Raw genomic sequence first — 25968 nt, 5'->3', positions numbered from 1 at the left:
GATAAGGTTAAGGTTGTGGGAGTGTTGGGGTTTGATAAGGTTAAGGTTGTGGGAGTGTTGGGGTTTGATAGGGTTAGGGTTGTATGAGTGTTAGGGTTTGATAGGGTTAGGGTTGTATGAGTGTTAGGGTTGTGTATGTGTTAGGATTTGGAAATGTTTGGGAATATTTCGAGGATAAACCATGTACAAGCTTGTGGCAACTGTGTCAAGTATCTGGGTGTGATCAGGAATCCTTTGTCTGGTGTCCACAAACGTTTAACCTTAATGTGTACAATCATTGATAAAAAAATGACTTAGGATTTAAAATTCCTGCTAAACAAAAGAAGGATTGGCTTCCTGTTCGGAAGAATGAAGTACTCTTGTGTGGTGTTTTGCATGACTGCACGGAGTTATCCTTCTTGGCTCACTGACCCACCAGTTGATCAAATTAAACTGACAGGTACAGAGATGACGTCAGCCGTTTAGCTCCTGTATATCATCTAAGATAAGGAGGGTCAGTTAGAGAAGAGGAGAGGTAGTTAGAGAAGAGGAGTGTTCTTACCAGTAATAAATTGCTAAACATCAATGGAACATTTTGAAAGCTTGTAAAGAAAAATGGCAGCAAATAATCTTTCTAAACTCCACATCTGTGGTGTGTGTGATTATCATATACAAGAAATCTCCTGTATTGGGAAAAGAGCAAAAAAATGAAATTGTAAACATATTTGAGTAATGTGTGTGTGTCAGCAGTGGTTTTTTTTTTTCTTCTTTCAGTACAAAGAAACGCCAAAATTGCACTCCACTGTAATCACACATGCACTACAAAGATTAGTTTGAAAGGCAATGGAACATTCCAAAATGTGCAATTTCAAGGTTAATTTTTCCTCCAGCCAATATTCAGAAATTTCTCCTTGTGGCTTCTGTAGGCTGTTTAATTCACGTTATGTGAAGAATGTAAAGAATTCTTGAATCCGATTGGTCAGAAAGTATTGATTCACATCCTATAACAGCAGCCTATAATTCAGGCTATAATTCAATAATCGGGTTATATGAGTGTTTTTGAAATAATAGGTTATCATTTCTAGAACAATTCACAGAGATGTGTATGATGGACACACCACAATAATAGTTATACACTGAAAAACATTATTTAATTAGGAAAATTTTTATTATTGAGATGGTGAAGTTTTATCCTAGATGTATGGGTGGAGTCTCCAGTGTTAGAAACTATAATCCACTAGAAAGTCTTCAGGTTGTTTTCATAACATGCAGATTTTTTTTCCAATTATATTGTTTTACTTAAACTCTTTTTGATAATAAAGGTTGTCTTTCAAACTAAAATTCCTTTAGTTTTAAACCTAGCCTAATTATTTGTTAGCTTTACCCACCAACCAACAGAATGGTATTTCAACATAACGTAAATGTTTTACATTACATTTATATTATTAGTAATAATGCTCTTTTAATAGGTGATATATCTTTAAAAAAAAATACTGCTCATTTGTTTGTACGGAGCATAAAACAATAAACTAATCTAGCATTAGGAGGCATAATAAATACATTTAAAATCATAAAAAAAATCTCATAAATCTGATTAAAAAAAAACAAACAATAATATGCTAGTCACGCCGGGACATGTAATTTTCTGTTACAGACCGACTCAAAGCCCCCTTTAAATAAAGGTATTATTATGTGGCCCTCACAGAAAAAAAGTTTGGGCGCCCCTGACTTAAATGAAAGACAGAGTTGAGGCTGAGGCATGGAAAGTCTGTTTATAGCTACTATAATGGTCATAAATCTGTCCTATGAATGTCCAACATTATTAAATACAACTAGATAAAAAACGAATGGTTGACAAATTGCTGTGGGAGAATAGGACGCGTGAGGATGTGCGGTTATTGGAAAATCTTACAGGCAACAGAAATAGTATGAATCATTTATTATTTCCTTCGACAGCATCTCCCACATTTGTTGGATTCCATACAAATGCAACATGAAAAACTTCGCAGCAGACCATGAAAATGCCATTTAAGCTTTATTATGATATCTGATAGTTTACAATACAGTGAAAAACAGACGTGACATTTCACTAGGACAGAATGCAAAGCAATGCAATCAAGTAAAAAGAAGGAAAAAAAAGAAAAGAAAAAAAAGCATACACTTGCTTTTTTTTGAGAGAGAGAGAGAGAGAGAGAAAAAAACATAAAAACAGACTTAAAAAAGACTTAATATAGCCTTTATGAATACAACATGCTTCAGACCTTATAGAATAACAGTCCTAAGAAAAATAACCCTTCAAAAACTTCCATCTGTTTTCCTTTGCATAACGTGATGCTTTAAAACTAGAGGGTTGAAACCAGTGTCACTAAAGCAGAAGGCAAACCGAGGGGAAATAGATTTTACTTAACATCCAATAAAAAAAGAAAAATACTAAGCTGCTGATTCAGGGATTCGGGAACTAAACTATGTAAATATAAATAAAGCACAACTTTGCTTTTTTTTTCTTTTCTTTTGGTTCGAGTTTTTACACATTCACGGATGTGTACTGACAGCAGTGACACTGGTCTCACTCATCTTTAGAGAGAGTTGGTGGGTTTTTGTGGAGAATCGAGTCTGGGTCGATTGCGAATGTTTCCGCAGGTGAATCCAGCTCACCACTGTGCAGAAACTAAACCAGGCCCAGCAGACCTACTACTATACTATTACTGATGAAAAAAACTGAATAAATAGCCTTGTTCATCATAGACAACAAAAGGAAGTAAAGAAGCGAGGACAAGGTAGAGCTAGGAGAATACAAATTAATAAAACTTAATTGTGGAAGAAAAGAGGAGGGGAAAAAAAAGAACAACAAAACTCGCGTTCACACTTATTCTGTCTCGCACACAAAAAATCCACATGCGTCCAGAAAGCTAGAGGTACAGTGAACAAAAGTGCTTCAAGTCAGGGAAGTAGAGGAACTAACCCAGTACAAATACGTGTGTGTGTATATATGTGTGTGTGTGTGTGTGTGTGTGTGTGTGTAATATATATAAAACCTTAAATATGTAACTATGTACAAAATCTGACACAGGGACAATATCTTGTCTGTAACTCTGTTTTCAAGTAGGAGCTCTACGACTATTCCCGTTTGCATTGACTTCGGCTGATTAAAACAAAAGGTCACGTGACCTGACTGACCTTGTTGGCGATAAATGTGATAAACGGAGGGTTTTTTCACTGGTTCGACTTTTTAAAATATCTTGATAATCTTTCTATTTTCTTTACTCCATAGAAATCTAGGTTTAACATCAAACGCCCTGCTTGCTACTGGAAGAAAGCCTGCCCCTTCCCTTTATAACGAATATAACCTGCCTGTCGGCCCACTCGCCATCCCCACCTCGTAATACAAGTGTTACCTACACACACTACGACTACAAATAAAACAAAACAAAACAAAAAAACGATCGGATCACGTTACGCTTCGGAATATAGCTTTGAGTGGATACAAATATCTGTGAGGTTCTCGGACTCGTGCAGAGCCACCGGAGGAAATCCGTCACTGTGGAGTCATGCACTGCACAACAGGAAAGGGAGAAATTACTTTTTTTGTCCATTTGGAGAGGCACACGGTTCATGCTGCTTAGAGGCAAAGAGGTGGAGGAGGATGAAGTGCGCATACATGCGTACATACACACACACAGCTAAAGTGCAGGAGGTATAAAGTGAAAGCTCCGGATTGCATTTGTTTAATAGCAGCAGGTTTTTTTTTCTTCGCAATACGCCGGTTTTTTTCTGTACGCAGCACTTTTTTAAAAACATTATTTACATAATTATTTCTGCTTCTTATCCACGTTCTGGATCAAATTGGCCAAATTCCTAGTGTTTTTTCTTTCCCAACTTGTAAAACAGAAGTAAAAGGTAAAGCAGCAGAATGTCTAGTCTTAGAAAAGAAATGAAAGAGGGAGACGATCATGCCAGCAATCACCTGACCCTGAAGTTCATCCAAAGCTACAATCATCCACAAGAACCTGGACTGAAAGATTTTTTTGTTTGCCTCTAAACCCATGAACAAGGCCTCTGCAAAGTGCAAACAAAAGAACTGCATTCAAGTAAAACACACACGCACTCTGCAACGCATGCACGCGTGTCCGTGCGATCACGTGACCAGAAAAAACAAAAAACAAAAAAAAAAAACCACACCATGAGTGTGATGTATGATGGAGGAGAGGTGGGGTGAGGAGAGGAGAGAAGATGAAGTGGAGCTGTGAATTACAGACACTAGGTTCAGTTTTCCCTGCTGTCCAGTGCCTTTCAGACAGCATTATATATTTATAAAAACAAACAAACAAAAAAAACACAAGTTCACTTATAGTACTGATGCAAACATGGAGCCTGCCACAAATGCCACCTCGACACTAAAAGCAACACATTTCTTTTTCATGATCTTGCCTAAAGCACCAATTACAGCTAAAGACAGGGGAAGAAGTGTACCAGAGGGGCGCACAAATAATTGCACAGTGAAGTCATCTGAGGAAGAGGGGTGGAAGGATCGAGAAATCCGAAAGGAGTTTAATCGCAAATACGATAAAGTAGAGGGATTATATCATAAATACAAAATGTCACTGCAAAGCTCAAACCCCACCCTCGAAACCCTCCATGGTCCAATAAGGGTGTGAGATACTGCTACATAAGCCACACCCCTTTCTAGAAATCTCCAAGTAACACATGTCCTTTAGACCTGACAACGCCCCGCCCTGCCCTGCCCATCCCACCCCACCCCAAAACACAGAAAAGAGCATGCTCAGTGAAAATCTGTCTCTGAGAGTAATGCTAACCAGTAACATCAATCCATCAGAAGGATTCCTACATGAAACACACACGCACACGCACACCTGGTCATTCGCTTTTGCAAACAGTGAAAATTAAAAGTGTAAAGAGTTAAATTCTTCCGGATACTGTTAACTGCTCACAATGGGCGGCAACACAGGAACCAGTCAGAGAGGCGGAGCAGATCCCCGGGTCTACCCCCTGCGTTAACATCTTGGAGATGAGCGAATGCTAACGGAGGAGCGAGATCTCATTGTTTTCTTCCCTCCATCCACTGCTCCCGATCCATGTGTCATTCCTTTTTGAGTTTCAGAACACCAGTCGTGGAGTCTGAATGTATTGGGGGTAAAGCATGGTGGTGGCAGCATGGCAGAGTGTGTACGTATGTGGTGTGTGTGTGTGTGTGTGTGTGTGTGTGTGTGTGTGTGTGTGTGTGTGGTGTCACTCTGTGAAGTCCGCTACAGAGCGGCCCGAAAGGTCACTGAGCAGAAAGAAAATGGACAAGACGAGTCACTCCCAGCCGTTGTCCTTGATCATGTGCGCCAGCTCGATGATGAACTTTCCCTCTTTGTATTTCTGACTGCTCTCGAAAGCATGCTCCTGTGTGAGAGATAGACAGAGAGACAGACAGAGAGAGAGCAGGAGGGGGGTGGGAAGAGGGGGAGAGAGAATACGACAGGAAATTCAATAAACAAATTCATTACGACCCACTAAAAATGCTCTTGACATTTGCATCAGTTTAATTCTAATCACCACCTTCAGCACAAAATTGCCAATACTCAAAATTAACTCTTTCACCGAGCAACGGTTACGCTAACGTGCATTTAACTATCCATGAACACAGACCTCCAACATACTTAGACATCATAAACACATTTACGGCAGATTAGTATTACGCCATTATCCAGGGCAACATACCGCTAGCTCATTTATACAACTGAGCAGGTGAGGGTTAAGGGCCTTGTTTAAGGGCCCAGCAGTGGCAGCTTGGTGGTGCTGAGATTTAAACTCCCCACCTTCTAATAAGGAGTCCAACATTTTAACCACTGAGCCACCACTTCCATAAATAAAAGACCATCGAAAATGGAACAGGCTATTAATACATGATCGAGCGCCCCTGAGACACAGAGAGTTAAGGGCCTTGCTCAAGGCCCCAGCAGTGGCAGCTTAGCAAGGCTTGAACCCCTAAACCAGAGTAATAACCGCTGAGCTACCACTTACCCTAAGTGGTTGAGACATGGGGAAGTTGTAGTTCAGCATTCATTACTCTGGGGTTCAAGCTCCGGTATCGCCAAGCTGCCACTCTTAGGCCCTTGAGCAAGGCCCTTAACCCTCTGTGTGCTCCAGGGGCACTGTATCATGACTGACCCTGCACTCTGACCCCCAGTTTCCTAACTTCGAAATTCTTTTCTTTGCATATACCAGCAATGTGCTGTAATATACATGTGGCAAATAAAGACTTCTTGCTCTCCTCCTCACCTTGAGTTTCTGAACTACATGCCATCATTTCTATAGTAACAAGTTTAATCTACATCAATGGATTAAAAAACACTTTGCATTAGGGGACATTTATTAAGTTGTGGAAAGAGTCTCCAGTGTCAGTGCTTAGTGAGAGCAATAGAACAGTCTTCAGAAATGTCTTATTAAATTTACTAGAGTAAAAAAAAAAAAAAGAAGGCTGGGTGAGGGAAGGGCAAAGTGATAACAGGAAGTCATTTGTGTCATGGATGTCCCACTACACTAAATGTAACTACAAATGGACAGGAAGCACATGTTGTTCTGTGAATGTAACTGTGGATATAATGCAGGTTGTAGAAGACAACTCATTACATGCTGTTATAATCCAATAACAAACTTCGAGGTAATTTATTTCTGTAATACTTGAAGGACCCTGAAGTGTTTTATTATTATAATTTTACTAGATTTCTGTTAAATGGAGCTCACGCAGAACAATGGGCTTTATCAGGTAGGACTGCAATTTTGACAGAATTATAAGAATTAATTATATTATACAGACAAAAGTATTGGGACACCAGACTTTTCCAGCCATATGTGGTTCTTCCCCAAACTGTTACCACAAAAGTGGAGGCACACGTTTATTTTTGGATGCTGTTGCATGAACATATCCCTTCACTTCAACTAGGAGAAACCCAAACCTGTTCCAGCATGACACTACCCCTGTGCAAAAAGCCAGCCCCATGAAGATATGGTTTACATGGGTTGGAGTGGAGAATCTTAAGTTGCCTCCAATTGAGCTCTGACCTCAATCCTAATAAATGTGAACCCTGACTGCATCCCAGGCCTCCTTACCTCACCTCCATCAGTGCTTGACTTTACAACACTCTTATGGCTGAATAAGCAAAAAAATCTCCACAAGCACAAATCTCCAAAATCTAGTGGAACTTCTTCCCAGAAGAGTGTAGGCGATTATAAAAGCAGATGAGGACTAAATGTTCACAAACTTATGTCGGTACAGTGTACTTGAGTTAGTCACTTTTAAATATGACCAATACAGCAGAACGCTCTGGGTTAAGATCATGACCACATTGTTTCATGTTGATGTCAGATTGGGCTACTGATTGGCTGCAGAAACTGTTAGTATATGATTTAAGTCAGATTCCACCACCACCCACACTCTTCAGATCCAGCTATGGCTCAACTGGTGCCACTGGATACTGATTTATACTCCACACCACACTAATGCAGACACTTGATTTCTAAATATATATCTAAATATAATACACATATTTATTTCTAAAAAAAAGCCCTGAGAATTAGCACATGATCTACTAAGTTCCCTACTGGATGCGAGACTTACACACTCCCTTATCAGTATTTGAATCAGCTCGTTTCAGGCTGAGCATCGCGCTGTCTTTCAAGCCGTCTCTCTCTCTCTCTGCTCTTCGTTTACACCGGAAATCTCTGCTTATGCGCCATCTATGCGCCATCTGAACAGTTTTTGCTGTGTATGCAAGAAAAAAAATATACAATCCAGTTACAGATGGTGTACTTGATGGTGTCATTGCCTGTTCTCCATTATCATGCAGTGGGAGGATTTGGAAACTGCCTGTCTTACTAATCCATCAGCCTTTAGTACACGGTCCAGCTCAGAAACAAGATATCAGGGATATAAATAAATCACACACACACTGTGATCAGATGAACCTCCTCACACCTCAGCACACTCGGGACAAGCGCACAGCGAGACGATGTCGATGCGGATCAGCTAGAAAGCCCTTTGTCGCCTGGCCGAAGAGCGAAGGTCTCCTAGTTCAAGTGAAGGAAAAACAAATTCATGCTAGCACAATTGTGTGCCTCCAACTTTGTGCTAACAGTTTGGGGAAGAACCACATATGGCTGGAAAAAAGAAATGTTCCAATATTTATGAACACATACTGCACAATGCAGGTCATAATGATGTGAAATGTATTCCTCCGAAAGTGCTTAACGTTTTGCCCTAGCTGACAGGCAAGGTTTTTTTTTTGTTTTGTTTTTTTCTAAGGAATAACAGAATAATAGAAGAAGGATTTTAGGGACTCGAGTGATAGAATGAGTGAAGAAAAAAAGAAAAAACCTCCACAGAAATAGAAATGGAAACGTACGTATTTCCAGCCCAGAGTGGTTTTGCAATTTTCACAGTATATATCTGCCACGGCGTGTAAACCTGTCAGGAGAACCCTCTCTTCTGCTGGACCGCAGCCCACGTTCACCCTGAGAGGAAAAACAGAGAGAGAAAGATTAATTCATCTGCTGATAGCACGATATCCGGTGTGTTTCGCTGATCCTTTGCGGAAAGTTGTGTTTAAACAGGAACAGATGCGATTATGACGATTACGGTTCATGTCGTTTAGTAGTAGTTAGTAACACGCACTGGGAAGTGATTCTCAAAAAGCTCGCTCTCTTTCTGCTTCCTTTATTATGGCATAAAACTTTTTAATCATGTAAACCAGTGAGTAAGACTGCAAGCCTGGGAAAACTCTACTGTCAGGTTCAGTGCGAAAACGCAAGAAACCACTTACCAGCAGCGGCATTGCCATACATACCGTCTCTAAAGTAGATTTTTTGCAGAGGTTTGGACGAACACACTCACACACACACTTACACACACACATCTACTTTCCCTGAAAAGCTAAGAACATTTTATAGTGTATTCCTTCTCTGACATGATCGTGTTTAGTCTCTCGTGCTTAGATGGCCCAAAGCTATCAGCTCTACGAGGAGTGTATTGACGCACAACCCGATCGGCCTTGAAGGATTTAACCCGACACCTTTTCTTGAGTTTGCAACAAAATTTCTATTTCCACACAGCTGAAAAACACGGTCTAGACATTGCTGAAAAGATCAAGGACAGATTTCAGAGACACGTGTATATGTTGATGTAGAGGAAGCGGGTTTAAAAACTTACACAGAGTTGAAGAGGTAGGCTCGTCCTTGGCTGCCTTGGAATGACTGCAGGGGGAAAGGAGAGAGAAAGAGAGAGAGAAAGAGAGAGATTTTGTAGTTATTTTCAAAAGATTTGATAGTGTATACAAGCATATAAACATTTACCTGAAGAGCTTTAGTTAATGTTTACACAAAACATAAGAATAGGAGAAAATGTGAATTCAAAATCGTGGTTGGTTTAAGCATTTCAGAAACTACCGATCTCCAGAGATTTTTTAAACAACATATCTTGACAAAGAACGGTGCAGAAAACAAAAAACATCCAGTGAGCTGCAGTTCTGTAGACAGAAAAGGCTTGTCAAGAGGGCTCACAGGTGAATTCTGAGGTAACTTAACTGTTTGCAATTGTGGTGAGCAGAAAGGCATTGCATATTACTTGAGGCAAGATAGGCCACAACAGCACTGCTGATTGAAAGATTTGAAACACACACTGTATGGACAAATGTTTTGGAAATCCTGACTTTTTCAATCATGTGCCATTAATCCCCAACCTTTTACCACAAAGATGGAGGCACGCATGTATATTTTGTCTCTGGATGCAGTTGCTGAGTGCAAAATTTTCCCTTTCGCTTGAACTAGGAGGCCCAAAACTGTTCCAGCATGATAATGTCCCTGTGCTCCATGAATATATACTTTACATGGATTGGAGTGGAGGATCTTGAGTGGCCTGCTATGAATGCTGTCTGCACCCCAGGCCTCCTCACCTCTACATAAGTACCTGACATTATGAATACCCTTGTGGCTGAATGAATCTCCACAAGCACACTCAAAAATCTAGTGGAACATCTTCCCAGAAGAGTGGAGTCATTTATTCACCATTTACTAGTTATAATGTGGAATGGGTTGTTCAAAAAGCACAATCTTATGGGCAGGTGTCCAAAAACTTTTGTCCATGGTCTGGTATTTTATGTTAACCTTAACCAAAGCTTTTGACCTGAAGAATCATTTTAATTGTTATTGCCCACAATAGTGTACTACATTTGTCCAGAGAAACATGTTAAGATCATGCACCTTCAGAATATCAGAACACACACACACACACACACACACACACACACACACACACACACACACACACACACACACACACACACACACACACACACACACACACACACACACACACACACACACACACACACACACACACACAATACATAGAGTACCTAAAAAAAAACCTGACAAATACATGCTTTGAAAAAACTGATTATTTTGTTGTTACATACGAAAACCTGAAAATTAAAACAGCATTCAAACAAACAATTAATTTTTGTTTTGACAGCCGCAGGGTACAAGTACACACACACACAGTTTAGGTTCCATATAAGGGAGGCTGAATGGCAGACTGAATGTGTGTGAGTGTGTGTGATATTAGTGGAAAGTACTCCTAATTTATCATGGCCAAGATCTTACTCAAGGTCTGCATACAATTAATAAATAAGTGGGCTTGCGTGCTCCATTGTGTGCATGTACGTATGTGAGAGACACACTACCTTTCCTTTAAAGTTTGTGGTCACTGTGTGTGTGTGTGTGTGTGTGTGTATATATATATATATATATATATATATATATATATATATATATATATATATATATATATATATATATATATATATATATATATATATATATATATATATATTGACTGTTTATGTTAAAGAGAGAGACTGTGTGTGTGTGTGTGTGTGTGTGTGTGTGTGTGTGAGTGTGAGAGAGAGAGAGGGGGGGGGGGGTGTTGTGGTCTAACTAAGCTGTGACTGCCAAGCTCTGAACCTGAGCCAACATGTGCATTTCATTAATTCATAATGTGTGTGTGTGTGTGTGTGTGTGTAAGAGAGTATTTAAACAGTCACTTTATCTAGACCTTCACTTTCTAAAAATATACGTTATGTCAGTCTGCAGGCCTTGCTCATGTGTGACCTGCTAAACCTCTCCATCATGTTTCCCACAATGCTCTGGATGGAGAGAGCGAGTCTACAGACAAGTCTTTTTAAACCTCATCATTTAAACAATCATAACTCAGAGAGTCCAACACTTCCCTGGCGAGCATGCTGGCCTCGGTTTTCCACTGGCCAGCTCCCTGGCTGCGTGTTAAGCTTCATCATTCTCCAACACACTCACATGCTCATTTCCTCACTCCTCTCTCTCTGACCTGGTGGCTTCAAAAGCATTAGCCTGCTATATTTGTTCTCAGGGCAGATCAGGAAGAGTTTCTGTGCATCGACAGTTATACACCTACACTGCTGTCTCTGCTGCATGGGCAAAGACTTTTACCTACACACTGCTAAACAGCTACAGGACATCACTAAAGATTTCCATCATATACTAATCACACTAACAGTAATAACTCGATCTCTCACTGTAGCACTAACCAATCGCTGAGCTTGTGTATGTGTAAGAGGGCAGACAGCTCATTCCTTTGCATGTAATCCTGAGTTACTTCTTCATGCTGGTATGTTTGCATCCTTTTGTTTTTATTATTACTCAACATATTTACCTTGTCTAAAGCACTTGAAAGAAAAATCATCTCCCACACATTATTACCTTGATGAATTTCAATAACGTACTAATAATACATACTAATAACCTATGTAATAATAAGCAAGAGTGTAAGAAAGAAAAAAAAAAAAACAGCCACAAAAAGCGTCGTCGCTCTGCTGCTTACCCTTAAAAAGAGACTTGAGTTTCAAGAGATGTGAAATTTAAACTGTAATTCACCTAACAGGCAACAGAGGTCTCCAAAACTAACAAACTGCTGCTTTAAGGTAAAGAATATCCTCTGGCATTGCACACATTTCAGCAAACTTGCAAAAAAATATAAATAAATAAATTAAAAAAGGTTTCTTCGAGTGCTGGGTGATGTAAGCGGGGAAAAACAAAACTTTATTTGACATTCATTTGAACACGGACTAAACCACACTTGAACTATGTATTTAGCTGATGTGACTTTAAACTCGACATTCTCTCTAAAAAAAATAAAGGAGAAAGTTCACTGTTGCACTTTCACAGCTGTGATAAAAGTGAAAAGACTAAACATTTAAAAATAATTCTGATAAAATAAATAGATGGTCATTTTCCAAGAATGGAGGATGCCCCCGGTGTCTGTACGGTGTGGAGAATTGTTGCATTTGCTATGAAGGTGGTGCCTTTTCTTGTTTCATGTACCATGAAATTCTTTATATGCATATCCCAGTGATGTTAGGAAGCTGGCGTCAGAGCGCAGGGTTAGCCATGATACAGCACCACTGGAGCACAGAGGAGTTAAGCGCCTTGCTCAAAAGCCCAAGAGTGGTAACACAGCGGCTTGAACTCCCAACATTATGATCAGTAACCCAGGGCCATAACCGCTTTAACCGGAGCCTTCTATATGGAATATAATATATAGATATAATGCCTTAATATGCTACTATATGGAATATAAACTATAGATATAATACCCTAATATAGTACTATACAGAATATCCAGCCTTAAGTTTTAAAATAAAGGACAGTAAAAAAAATTCATTGCATATTATTCTGAAAATGTGTGGCAATGCAATGTTTCTAACAGTTGCCTGTAGGCCTCCTCCTCACTGCTGCATCACTGTGGCAGTAAGCCAGCACGCCTTTGCGAGACAGTTGACGTCTGTGGTTATACAGAATCGGCTTTACTTTTTCCGCTGCGCTGACCTGAAGGAAGTCCTGCAGGCTTAACGGGGGTTAATGAAACAAGCCACTCCTTCACCCTGAACACCTCACAACAACATGCTGTTTCAGTAAGCAGTAGTGTGTGTTGTCATAAAAGGAGAAATGTATGCAATTCTTTAGAACAACAGAATATCTCACTGTAACGTGACAAGCAGGAGAACTTCTCTGTAATTTATATTATCCACACACCACTGTACAGAAAGGTTATTTCTGCTCTGTAATCTGCACCATCCTGTATGACTGCTTCAGCATTTGACTCGAGCTGTCAAGCCAGACTGGGCTCAATTTTCTGTTTGTAGACAACATTTACACTATACCAGCCATGGGTGGTTCCTCCCCAAAAATAGAAGCACACAATTGTATCTGGATTTGTTAGAATTTAATTTTCCCCCCACTTGAACTTACCTTAAGACCTGTTGCAGCATGACAATGCCTCTGTCCACAAAGCCAGCTCCATGAAGACATGCTTTACATAGTTTCGAGTAGAAGATCTTGAGTGGCCTGCTATAGAGCTTTAAACTCATCCCTATTAAACACATTTGGGATGAATTGGAACACTGACTGCACCCCAGACTCCCTCACTCCACATACATTAGTACCTGACTTTACTGACACCTTTGTTGCTGAATGAATCTCCACAAGCACACTCCAAAATCTAGTGGAACATGTTCCCAGAAGCGTGGAGGTGATTATAATAGCAAACGGGGACTAAATGTGGAATGTTAAAAAAACACATATGAAACTTATGGCCATATCCACAAACCTTTGTCTATATAGTGTGTGATTCATGACTACAATAATCCTCACTACCATATTTTAACCTCATGATACACTTTTATATCACAGATGATGTCACTTTTGAAATTCGATTCTGCTAAGGGATTGCTTTTTTATATTATATAAGATATATATATATATAAGATATATATATATATATATATATATATATATATATATATATATATATATATATATATATATATATATATATATATATATATATATATATAATAGTTGTCCAAAGATTACATAATATGATGTCTTATACACCTGCTTAACTCACAAGTCCTTTACATAATAAAACACAGTACTAAGGAATTTATTTATTAAAGTAAACTTACTTTGGTAAAGTGAGTTACAGAATCACTTCTGTAACAAAGCACTATTTTTGTGCTTTAGTGCTTTTTTTTTTTACCTCAGAAATGTCAAGGTTTTGCAGTTTCTTCCTCTGTAAAATGATAAGCTGTAGTTTGGTCTTTAATCATTCAAGGGAAATAAAAAAAAAAGAGAGCTGCAGGTCAGAGAACTACAGAGTCCAAAACAAGTAACTACAATACATTTTTTGCTGTGGTATAAGGGGTATAAAACACTTCAGGAAATGCTAAGGGTAATGTGATGCAATCCAACATGAAGCTGAGGGTTTTATTCCTTACATGTTGTTTAATTTATGTGTCTGAATATAAACACATTACCACAGAGAGACCCAAAAATTACAGCTTTACCGCTGACAAAACACTGAAAACTCCTTTCACAAAGGGGAGTGGTGGATGAGTGGTTAGGAAGTTTCTTATGAGAAGGTTGTGAGTTCAAGTACCACATCACCCAGCTGTCACTGTTAGGCCCTTGAGTAAGGCCCTTAACCCTCAGCTCGGTTGTGCAAATAAGATAATGGTAAGTCTGCCAAATGCCAAAAGTATAAATTTATGAAAATCTATAGAATTTATAATCCAATAAAACAAACACATTTTCATTATTGAACTCGATTGTTTTAATGATGAGGATCATTATGACTACAGATTCACATTTTTGCTAATGAAGCCTCTGAAAAACTAAACATCTTGCTGCATACCACATATGGGAAAAAATGTCCTCAAGTACCGCAATATGATATTTTTTTTCCATTTCCCTCCCATGCTGGCACTGGAAGACATGATCTGAGGGCATTCTCTGGCTGCCAGGTTTCTAACAAGAGTGCCAACTGTTGCTAGAACAGCATGAGATCTCTATAAAAAACCAAGAGCATGACTATCTTTTTTCTCCCCTCACACATGATTTGTAGAATACCTCACTTCATCTTCAGTGAAAAAAATATTATCTCACTTACTGGTCCAGGTGTACAGGAGGTACGTGTGGAGGAGATCAGGGCTCAAGGTGGTTCACCTTACGGCTGATTAGTAAAAGGATAAAAAAAATTCTTCGGTGTAATGCTGTATGGCATTAGCTGAAGTGTGTTTAAAAGGTAATCATTAGCTTGCGGTGCACAAGAGCCACGAACAACTAGCGCTGGCTCACTGCAGGACTTCTATTCTAGAAATTATTGCGATTTGGACACGGTATGCCACTTCTGTGATCAATTTAGAAAGTAATGCCTTGCTAAGAGCAGGTCAAAAGGATTTGGAGGATAAACACTAGAAAGGATATTTTCCTGAAGTCAAACTAACCATAGATTCTTAATAGGGTTTTCCCTCTAAGCTCTCATAAAAGGTCTGAGACTGTAGGACATCTAACAGAATACTGATAATGACGATGACGCTTGTGTCTATGCCATTTGAAGTTGTCTCGTTGCCACACAATCAGCTCATTCTTTCCCAAGCCCCTGCATGTTTCTGGGACAGGAAAACTCAAACCAGCCAGGCCCCCCCCTGGCTCCTGTTGCTTCAGTAACCAGAGATCCACCCGTCTTGACAAAAATCGGCACAAGTGGGTCATTTATTGTTTCTATCACAGGAACCTGGTCCTGAGAGGACCCCCAGTCAATGATGGGCTTGTCCCAGGGCTTTTCAATCAGAGCCTGATTGCAGGTGCAGTTAAGAGGTACAAGCCTCAATCACATAAATAGTGGTAGATAATCTGTTAATAGCAGTGGGGCAGAACGAGGAGAGCAGATTTTCAGGAACAAGATCTACTCGAGGAAGCTCGAAAAAACAAACAACTGTGTAACAAAAGGTCAAACGTCAACCTTGAAGGGTGAGGCACTGGCTTTTGCATCTGTATCAACTCATTTACATAACCTCACATGCCATGTAATATCACCAGCATCCCAGGGTGAAAAGGGATGCTAGGCTTACGTCAATATATTACATAACATCTCAGTTGCTCAATGTAATGCCTAGCATGACCACATAAATATTGCATGGGGCTAGTTAGCTTGATCAACATGATCAAAATAAAAAAACAAAAGCCATCCAGGAGAACTGAAATCATCAGATTGCTCAAAATACCAACTGGGGTCCCCAAGTTACTATTACACATTTTAAACCATGCATCGAGAAGCTTGCTTTATGTTAGACCAAAAATTGCACTTTGTAACTTGGTAATCGTATTTTTGGCAACCTAAGGACGACTTGCTTTCATAATCCCTTGTCAAGTGTTAAAATGAATCACGCACAAAGCAAGCCTACCAACAATTCATTTCTGTACTCATTCATCATTCCTGCCACTTGTAATGCAGAGAGCTGGGAGACAGCTACATCCCTAGATGCTCTGCGTGAGAGACAGTTAGGATAGAGGACTCCAGCCTGCTGATGCCCAAGTGAAGCCTTTTTACAGTGGAGCCCACATTCCAGCAGACAAGCCCATTTGATGCCTCTCCAAAAATCCAGCATGAGATCTGAAATTTTCTTTGGCTACCCTTAGGGATAGCTAATCCTCGTTTGAATGCTGCCCCGATTTCTTGGCAGACCAAAAAGTGATGCCTCACGTCGGCATTGATTAAGTAAATTCCGAAGAATATGTAGAATGATTTCAATATTTTTATTTACTTCAATTCAGCTCAACCCTATCGCCTAAACACAGTGACTTTAATGATTTTTAACGATTCGACTGAGCGACCGGGGGAGGAGCTTATCTAATTATGTAATTATGTAATTATGCAAACCGCATGTAAAAATTGGGTGGAAAATGTGTACAAAAAAACAGATCTGCTAATGCAGAATTTTTAGCACTAACCAGAGATAAAGTGCAATGCTCAGGATATCATCTTGCCAAAGTGACAATCAGCTAATGGAGTAGAAGAAATAGGGAAAGGGGAGGGGGAACTGTGTGCTATAATTACATTTCCATGTAGAGTTTGTAAAGCTTCTCAAATGCTGAAAGTGTTACCACATTAATTCGGGCACACATGCTGACTGAGGATTCCTCTGAGGTCAAGTCCCACCTCCTCATTTGACTGAACTGATCCTGGGTTACACCCTGACCTCAGAGTCCAGGACATGATAGAGATATAATTTTTGCAATGAGTACTCAAAATGTACAAATAAAAATCCTCTGCTTTTTAAAGTTTAAAGACTGATTACTATCCACGAATGATGTTTGCTTAATGTCATGCCGATCTCTGTTTCCATCTGATTTTTCATTGCAACATGATTTATTTTGGGCTTTATCTCTCACTTATCACCTACTATTTTGCACTAATGACATGGATTCTTGCAGATGCTGCAAATGCAGTTCCAAGAGACAACACAAGTGATTTCACAAAAAGAGGTGGCGAAATAGCTAAGAGGTAGATCCACCTGAATTTTACCACAAAAACTCCAGAACTTGATGGTGGATCCTTTTTTTTTTTTCTTTTTTTTTTTCCAAACAAATTTTGGAAAGATCCCACTCCACCGTCTCGGTTCCTATTTAATCAGGATAGTAAGCACAAAGTATAATTTGTTTAGTAAGTATAATAAGTATAGTATAGTATTTGTTTAATATAGTAAGTATTTGTTTAGTAAGTATAATTTAAATAGTAAGCACAAAGTATAATTTGTCACTACCAGAAGCAAAAGACCTTGAACAAATTGCCCGTTTTGTTTTCAGTTTTTGGTCTGACCGCTTTTGTTAGCTAAAAAAGCAGAAAATACATTTCAGGTGTCTCCCATATATATAATACATTGCATACTGAATGTTCTTTTATTCATCTTTTCAAACTAAAAGAGTTTTTTTTCCCTCTATTGAACTTCAATGTCAAAGATTTAACTTCAAGTATGAGCCGTATCAAAGGCCACTCTCATGCCTCCTTTAACACTGTCTATTTCTTCTGTGCTATATCTCATAAATGAAGCTTTCAGGACCTGCTAGATGGGTCAAAGCCAATTCCCAGCGGTGCCATTCTTTATACAGAGGGCAGTACTCCATTACAGTTGATAAAAGATCCTTTCTGCTGAGGAGGTAGTGAAAAGGAAACTTATTAAGTGCATTGTAACTGGGTGTATTTTGCATAACCAGAATGTCAACATGTAACTATTAACTGTGAATACCAGCGGCCTAGCTCCACCATAAACATCACGCTTGGTGCTAATGCTCTGGATTTTTCCCTCATGCATATGGTTTGTTTAGCTTCACGGAGGCATTCTGTCCTCAAGATAAGGTGATAAGGGAAGCAGAATGAATTTGCTTGCAGGTTGGGTTTTTTTGTTTTTGTTTGGGTGGAGCTGAGATTGTTTGGGTCAAGCAGACCGCAGTGTTCTTTGGGAAACTAAGTCACGTGACTCGATTTAAAAATAACCTCAACCCCCAAGGTAACTCAAACCAAATAAGCAAAAGTATACTGACTTAACTTCATTCCATTATTTCATGATACGACTGGAAATACAAGTTCACTGACATTCTGGCAAAGCAGCTAAGGAAAAAAATTTTTTGTCGTCTGTTCAGCAGTTTCAGAATCACAATTTACAGTAGCGGAGGAACTGTTTTCTCACAGGTTCTCAAGGTCAACATAAGTGGGAAATGCCTGGTCTCAGAAACAGGAAATCACTTTGCAAACTCTAAAGCATTTTCACTCTTGAAATGTTCACTGGTAAAAATGCATTTGCTGTTAACTTTTCTTTTTGACTGTGAACAAGACGAACACAAGCCATCAATTGAGGGCAAGACAACCTAGAAACGAGCAAGCAAACCAAGCCCACCAAATTGCCCCTATTCAAGCTACACTGAAAGGAGAGTCTGGCACAATGCATGCTGGGACTGCAATCATATCTGCCTGCAGCATTATCGGCTTAGGTGTTACCAGCCCTGATGAACCTAATCAGCAAAAACACAGGATGTAGAACGCTTGCATTGATGTGTGTTTATTACAACAACAAACCCCAGTGGGGTAGATTAACCTCAGAACCTATAATAGAGATTGTATGGTGTCAGTATGATGGATTAAAATTGTGTATTGCCAAGAGGGTATAGTGGCTTTATACTGTATTGCACCTGGAGTTGCACATAAGTAGTAGATTAATCTGGACGTTTTAGGCATACACCAAATCGATTAGAACTGAGGCTGTGCAAAATTCACAAGCTGACCTTCCCTGAAGTTTGGTAAAAGCAAACAAAGCAAGGGGTGCCAATACTTTAAATGAGCCCAAAGTACACTGTGTAACTCGAATATTAAACAGGACGCAAAATTGGTTTTTGGAGGAAATGGATATAAAAATTACAAGCTATAAAATGTGTAACACAAACACGTTTATATAGTAAATTGATTCTGCTTTTGCAGTCTAGTTACCATGTGAGTGTTATACAATAAATGTATTTATAAGTTTGCCAATTTGGCAGGAACGTTTCTCAGAGCCTAGTCTGTAATATTGGGTCTGTTGTACATGTTTATCGCCCTAAATCTGTTCACTGAAACCATTTGCTCACCTTTGAGATGAGCTCATCATGGTTTGCCAGGTGTGCTCGGCAATGGATGCAGCTGTAGGTGCGGTGGCAGTTGGGCAGGTAGGCCTGGAAGGTTTTCGACTTGGTCATCTTCACCATCTCACAGTCGTGGTTCTCCTCGCTGGGCTCCTCTGCGCTGGCGCTGGATGAGTTGCAGCTCTGCTGAACTTGCTGACAGAAGAAACACTGGAAGATGCAAGCAAAAGCCGTCGTTGTTGTGGAGTGGGTGTGTGGCACGCTCCACACAAACACCACGGGAGAAAAAACAACCTTGGAAGAGTAACAAGAAAACAAGAGATGGAAAAACGTTATTGATCAAGCAAAAAGGACCACACAGTCAAAAGCTAATCTTTACTGAAGACGCTCATACGATATATTAAGTGTTTAAAATAAATGGTAATGCATTCATGCATTTATGGATTTTCCACTGTGAACTTAATTCGTTTGAATAAAAACTAAACAGATTAGAACAAATTAGCTCTTTATCAGAATGAGCATGTTTCTGCCCCCTAGCAAAAAACAATCAAATCTCCTGTTTAGGCATTTTAGAGGAATTAAGGCAATTTCTGCACCAAGGAGACCAAGTCAAGCCTCTTATTAACGCATAGGAACAATCAAACTTGTTTGATTAGTATTATAATTAGAAGACATCTGTGTGTTCATCAAACAGGGTGAACCCAACAACCACAGATCAGGTTTCATGTTTGTTACAGGTCACCTAATAGGTTTTACTGACAAAGTAAACACACTTAGTTCAAAAAAATGCCTACAGACAAGTCTTGTGAGGTGTCACCATCTGTTCTGCACACAATATGGCTCTTGAGAGCTTCTGCTGAAAGAATGGCTATGACTGCATCACCACCCATGTATAAAGCCTGGCTGAGTTACTTTTGCACGAGTTCATGATGAGCAATCGCTGCTCACTAGTGTTCCCGACAACAACCAATCAGTGATTAACGTGCTGCCTGTGCACTTCTATGTTTTTTTCTTATAGAGAACAATCTTGTACATATTTACAATTAATAAAGATGAGCTGTTCCATCTATCATTTTTCATTCATGTTTATTCCCCAGATTATTCATGACTATCGATTCTTGTTGCATTTTTAAGCAGCATCCTGTAAATTTTGCAGTTTGTGGTGCCATGATCAAAGGCTTACTGTGTCTTTAAGAAATCAATAAAATGCATTGGTTTTTTTTTATCATGAAAAAAAAAAAAAAAATCAATATTATGTTGGTTTTTTTTTTTTAGCAAATGATTGTGACAAGCCAACAACTATGTTAATGATTAATGACTACTTTTGGTGACTTTAGAAAAACTAATTGGTTACTCCCCCTAAAGAGCTCACATACAGCTGTTACAGCCTGCTGCCTATGTCCTTTTATAGCAATGCATCAACTTCATCTTTAACTTGTTTGTCCTGGCTCATGCTCTAATCATTGGTATAAACTGGCTGACCTGGTAAGCCAAATTCCCAAAATATTAGACGACGTGGGTTGAATATACCCATTCATAGCTCTCATCCTGGTGCAATGAACAATTAAAAAAAACAACAGGAAACACTGTACAGCTCTGGGCTAATAGACGGTTTCAGTAACACCATGCAAAAGACAAACAAAGACGCTTCCGCAAGAGAACAGGAAGTCTGTCTGCAGCCATGCAGTCCAGAAAACGTGCACGAGCAAGCCGGCCGTCGCGCGTGGAGCTGGAGCGAGCGCAACACATGGGCACGAGTGTGTATACATGTTACAGAGAGACAATGTGAAAGACAACAGTGTACAGAAGTAGGATTACAAGTAACCATATCAGGAAAACAAACTGATATGAAAATGCAGGTATTTGTACTAGTTGTTGATTGAGAGGTGATATCTTATGGTTAGGGCATTGAACTTTGAATCCGATGGTTTTGAGCTCAAATCCTCAGCCATACAAAGCTGGTGCTTGTGGGCCCCTGAGCAAGGCCCTTAACCTCTATCTGCTTATGTATATGAATGAGACACGTTGCTTTTATAAGGACATCTGCCATATGTCATGGATGTAATATTTTGTTAATTGAAATCGGGTGTCATTCTGTTTGTCATGACGTCATAATGTCGCCGAGTGTAAGGCGTCACTAACCGAATCTTAAAGCTTTTTTTGTTTCAGGTTTAGACGGAATCCACGGAGTCGATTCACTGAGTCATTTTATTAAGAATCTCAAAACAAAGCTGCTCGAAGGAGCACAGTTATATGCCAATAAAACCGGATATTGCTCAAAAAACAACACTATCCCTACATCATCCTTGATGTTTTAGTTAGTTTATTATTTCCTTTTTCAACACTAATGCCAATGTAACTGAGTGTTGATATTTTTCTTGTTGATTTTGTTATTTTCGCCATAGTTTTCACATTTGAAGTTGGCATACAACGTGTATGTAATGTTTATGTTGCAAAGACAGACTATTATGCATTACTTTGTCTCAGGCTAAGCACCCTAGCCAGAATCGAGTTATTTTGGTAGTTTGGAATCGACTCTCATAATTCAGAGTCGGTTCAGTTCTAAGTGCCTCGGATCGGAGAGTCGACACACTCTCAAAGACGCGAGCTCGTGGATAAAAACTAATCAGTCGGATTATAAGTGTTGAAGTAAAAACAAAGGGGGGAATAAAATTCGCGTTCAAGTCATCGAATAGGACCATGCCTTTCATTTTTAATAACAACAACTCGAGATTGTGCTCGAGTCGGTTTGTTAGTTGTTCAATGCAAACTTCCTCCTCACCTCCAAGCTTTGGCTTTTTGTCTACCTTCATGTGCATGAGATTCTGTTATTAGTGTCATGACAGCGTGTTTTATGCAAAATGTAAACCCCATGCACTGAGGGAGAGCAATGCCAAGAGTGAAAATCTCATGGAGAAACAAAGGAAAGGGAGCACGAGGATGCAACACAAAGAGCTACTTCAACCCTGAACACGAGGAAGCAACGAGCAAAGCAACAAGGTTGTACATTTCAGTCCTGAATATTACAGACATGTGGATCTGCCTGAAACTATGTGTATTTCTCCCAACATGATCCAAATATCCACTTCAAACCTACCACCTTTTTTATTATTATTATTATTATTATTACTGCAAATACTACCTCTATAGAGGTTGTGCTTCCTCTTCTCTCCAAGCAAATCAACAAGGCTGGCATTACATCACCGTTCAGTCTAGAGCAAAAATATTAACACCCACATCCAGAAGAAAACCAGAATAATCAAATAAACATGTATAGAAACTCACCACCTAAACAGGATCTCTTTCCTCACTGTAAAGCTTTATGATAAAGAAAAAGAAGTCTTAAATAAATGTATTCTTTTTTTTTCCCTACAGCAGACTGGAGCTGATTGTCTGGTCTGAGATTTGTCCAGCAGTGTTGTGTCTCATCAGCTGCTGTCTTCATGTCCCTGTTTTGTTGCTCTCTTTGTGTGTCTGTTTTTCTTTTTTGATCTCAGACTTAGCTGCTTTGTCCAGGGGACGTCACCAGGAGGCGGGGCTTGTGTAATGATCGACACTTAAGCCGTGCAATAGAAAAGCGAATGGGGCGGGGCCAGGCGCCACGGAGAACCCGGATGTGTAAATAAAAACAAGGTGTATGGTGGCGAAACTATAAACAAGATATTGGAGTCAAGAGATCGATATATGGTTTTTAGAGAACTGGGGAAGGTTTGTGTTTATAGAGTGTAAGTTATACACTTTAAAGGGGGTCATTTATAAACCTAGGTTGTAAAATAATTTGATTTTTTTAGGAGGGGGGGGGGGGGGGTAGGGATATGATCAGGGTAATGTAAACAGAAAAGGGTGGTCAAATCGTTTTTTTGTTGTTTTTTTTAAATTGATATTCCTTTATTGATGTACACAAAATCATCATCCCTAATGTACATCAGGTGCTTTCTTGACCTTCAAAATTAAATAAACAAAAACATTAAAAATAGATAGATTTGTACATCTCGAGGCATTTGATATTCCTGTACATCATATATTTTTTTCCAAGAAATAAACATACAAATATTTAAATAACTGATTGATCTCCATCTAACAATATGAATGCTCAGATCGTACGATGCTATAAATAGTACACCTGTCACAAGTCACACTTTCAGAGTAGAAGCACACACACTCCAAACCAAGCACCTGTCTGAACAATACAAATTAATATCCCTTTGGAATAATAAAAAAAAGAAGATATACACTGCTGCACTCCTGAGGTCACGTTTGCTTTGTTTGTGGTTTGAGGAACAAAATGTACCTGTAAACACAACCTCTCTCCTTTATAGAAATATCCACATATTGATCCTCAACACCAAACAACTCTGTCACTTCAGATTGCTACAGGTAAAAATCCTTCCATCTTTTCAAACATCTATCCATCCATCCATCCATAAATCCCTATCCATTCCACCATTGCTTCCATCATCCTTACACGTCAAAAGAGCATCTGCTAAACCTAATAAATAAAAAGTGAAAATCTAAAAATAAAAAGACGGACACTCTGAGCATCCCTGTAGAACATCATACCTGGAAATAATAATAAACAAAAAAAAAACAGCCTGGATATCTCGAGCTTTCCATATCATATAGTCATTTGGAATAGGATGTCAAGTATCATTGGAAAAAATATCATCATAAACAGCTCCTCTTCTGACTCTCTCTCTCAGTATTCAGGCTTCTCAGTGTTCAATGATCATCAGCTATAAAAAGGAAGCACTGAGAAATGATGTCATGATTTGTTTTCACTCTGCGTCTCCCTTTTAATAGCACACTTTCTCCTTCCCTTCACTGATAATAAAAGCACTTATAGATGGACAAACAGATGAAAAAAGAACTCATCATGAATAAAAATTCGAGCAATCTTCACTCAGATGTGAATATATATTAAGAAATTAGGATGTGTGACCTTCATTAATGGACTTGCAGTCATTTCTAACATTTCTAAACACGTTTCTAGCATGCATGATGTGTTTATTAACCTAGCCATACAAATAAGGACAGATTTAATGAAGCAATGCATGCAAATAAATATATATATATATATATATATATATATATATATATATATATATATATATATATATATATATATATATATTTATTTGCATGCATTGCTTCATTAAATCTGTCCTTATTTGTATAATATTTATTATTTATTATTTACGCTCTATTCGTTTATTTATATTTGTATAATATATATATTTGATACCTTATCGTTGCAGGAAGTGGAATCTTTTTCCCCCCTTATTCAGCAGCACTGATGTCCCACTGATGATCTGTTGTGCTGGTGGTGTTTTCTTTTCCTTTAATATTCTAAATTATTATTATTATTGTTGTTGTTGTTTACTCATGATGGATGCATGCAGGACGCGTCCAGGTTTGTGAATAGCTCCAACTTGCATTAGATTCAGGAGTGTTTTTCAGTCTGCGCAAGCATGCACCACTGAGCACCAAGCTCTGGATTCCCATCAAACACTGCAACCAACGTGTTCATATTCTGCTCATATATTCTTTATCCTTAATTATGGAGTATTTTATACTGTTGAAGATACATCCAGGACATCAAACCGTGTAGAAATGATAAGTCTATAATAAAATAATAAATTATTATTATTATTGTACGGTTCCTCCACTCCTATTTAAGACCTTCATCCTTCACACACTGCTTCAGGTTTATTTCTAGAGCGTCTGTTTTGATGCCAACCGCAGCGACGTGTCGAGGAGAGGGAGAGAAAAAATTATGATGATGATAATAATCATAATAATAATACACGCCATTGACGCAATGCTCCAGCCCACCAATGTGATAACCAATCAGAACGATTTGGAAAACCAATCCGCTGGCTCGGATTGTGTCTCCGCCTCCGACACGCACCAGCCAATCATCGCTGCGAGAGCGTTCACGCGGTCTTGTTTTTTTTTTTGTTTTGTTTTGTGCGTGCGTGTCTTGCCGTGCGCGCTCCCGAGCGCAAGGCACGAGACGGGGTCGGACGAGGCAGGAAGGGAGCGCGCAAGCGGGTGCCGAGACACGTGGAAGAGGTAAACAGTTTGCCCTACCTACCCCCAAACCCCCGCCCCCCCTCTCTTCTTGCGCATGCGTATCAGGCAAGAGGGTTAACGTACGCCTGGCGGAGAAAAACCTCGAGTCCACAATATATATATATATATATATATATATATATATATATATATATATATATATATATATATATATATATAAATAATTAAATACAAAAATATTTAAATAATAATAAAATAATAAATTAGTGGTTTGAGTGGAGTCAGTAAAATGGCCATAATAATAATAATAATAATAATAATAATAATAATAATAATAATAATAATAATATTATTACAAAAGGAGTTTAAGGACAAAATGGTATAACAGCCATTCTATTAAACATGAATGAA

The 25968-nt window shown here is 38.9% G+C and overlaps 1 protein-coding gene across 4 annotated transcripts; it reads right to left on the bottom strand.

Moving 5' to 3' along the window:
- Positions 1 to 2001: 2001 nt before the first annotated feature.
- Positions 2002 to 25281, bottom strand: ypel1 (yippee-like 1). 4 transcript variants are annotated; one of them, XR_014531187.1, is made up of 6 exons: positions 22810 to 23081; positions 19531 to 19818; positions 9191 to 9234; positions 8388 to 8496; positions 7932 to 8052; positions 2002 to 5385 (listed from the first exon to the last, which is right to left on the bottom strand). XR_014531187.1 is itself a non-coding variant. In XM_083527496.1 (6 exons), the coding sequence occupies exons 2-5, from the start codon at positions 19645 to 19647 to the stop codon at positions 8008 to 8010; spliced, it is 315 nt and encodes a 104-aa protein (XP_083383622.1). In that variant the 5' UTR covers positions 19648 to 19818; positions 22810 to 23081; the 3' UTR covers positions 2002 to 5385; positions 7961 to 8007. The 4 variants fall into 4 exon arrangements, 3 of the variants coding, with proteins under 3 accessions (XP_083383622.1, XP_083383621.1, XP_083383620.1); XM_083527496.1 differs by having other exon boundaries at positions 7961 to 8052; XM_083527495.1 differs by lacking the exons at positions 7932 to 8052; positions 22810 to 23081 and adding an exon at positions 24767 to 25281.
- Positions 25282 to 25968: the final 687 nt, after the last annotated feature.

Source organism: Silurus aristotelis (assembly GCF_946808225.1).
Source record: "Silurus aristotelis genome assembly, chromosome: 23".
Taxonomy (NCBI): Eukaryota; Metazoa; Chordata; class Actinopteri; order Siluriformes; family Siluridae; genus Silurus; species Silurus aristotelis.
Note: the sequence above shows the minus strand (reverse complement) of the source record. Positions and strands in the feature narration are given on the sequence as shown.

Excerpts from the sequence above, each read along its gene's own strand:
- ypel1 (XM_083527495.1), bottom strand. The coding sequence starts at position 19,647 with ATGGTGAAGATGACCAAGTCGAAAACCTTCCAGGCCTACCTGCCCAAC. Across the intron at positions 9,235-19,530 it reads ATGATGAGCTCATCTCAAAG|TCATTCCAAGGCAGCCAAGG; the intron begins GTGAGCAAATGG and ends TTCCCCCTGCAG. Across the intron at positions 5,386-8,387 it reads CCACTCTGGGCTGGAAATAC|GAGCATGCTTTCGAGAGCAG; the intron begins GTACGTTTCCAT and ends TCTCTCACACAG.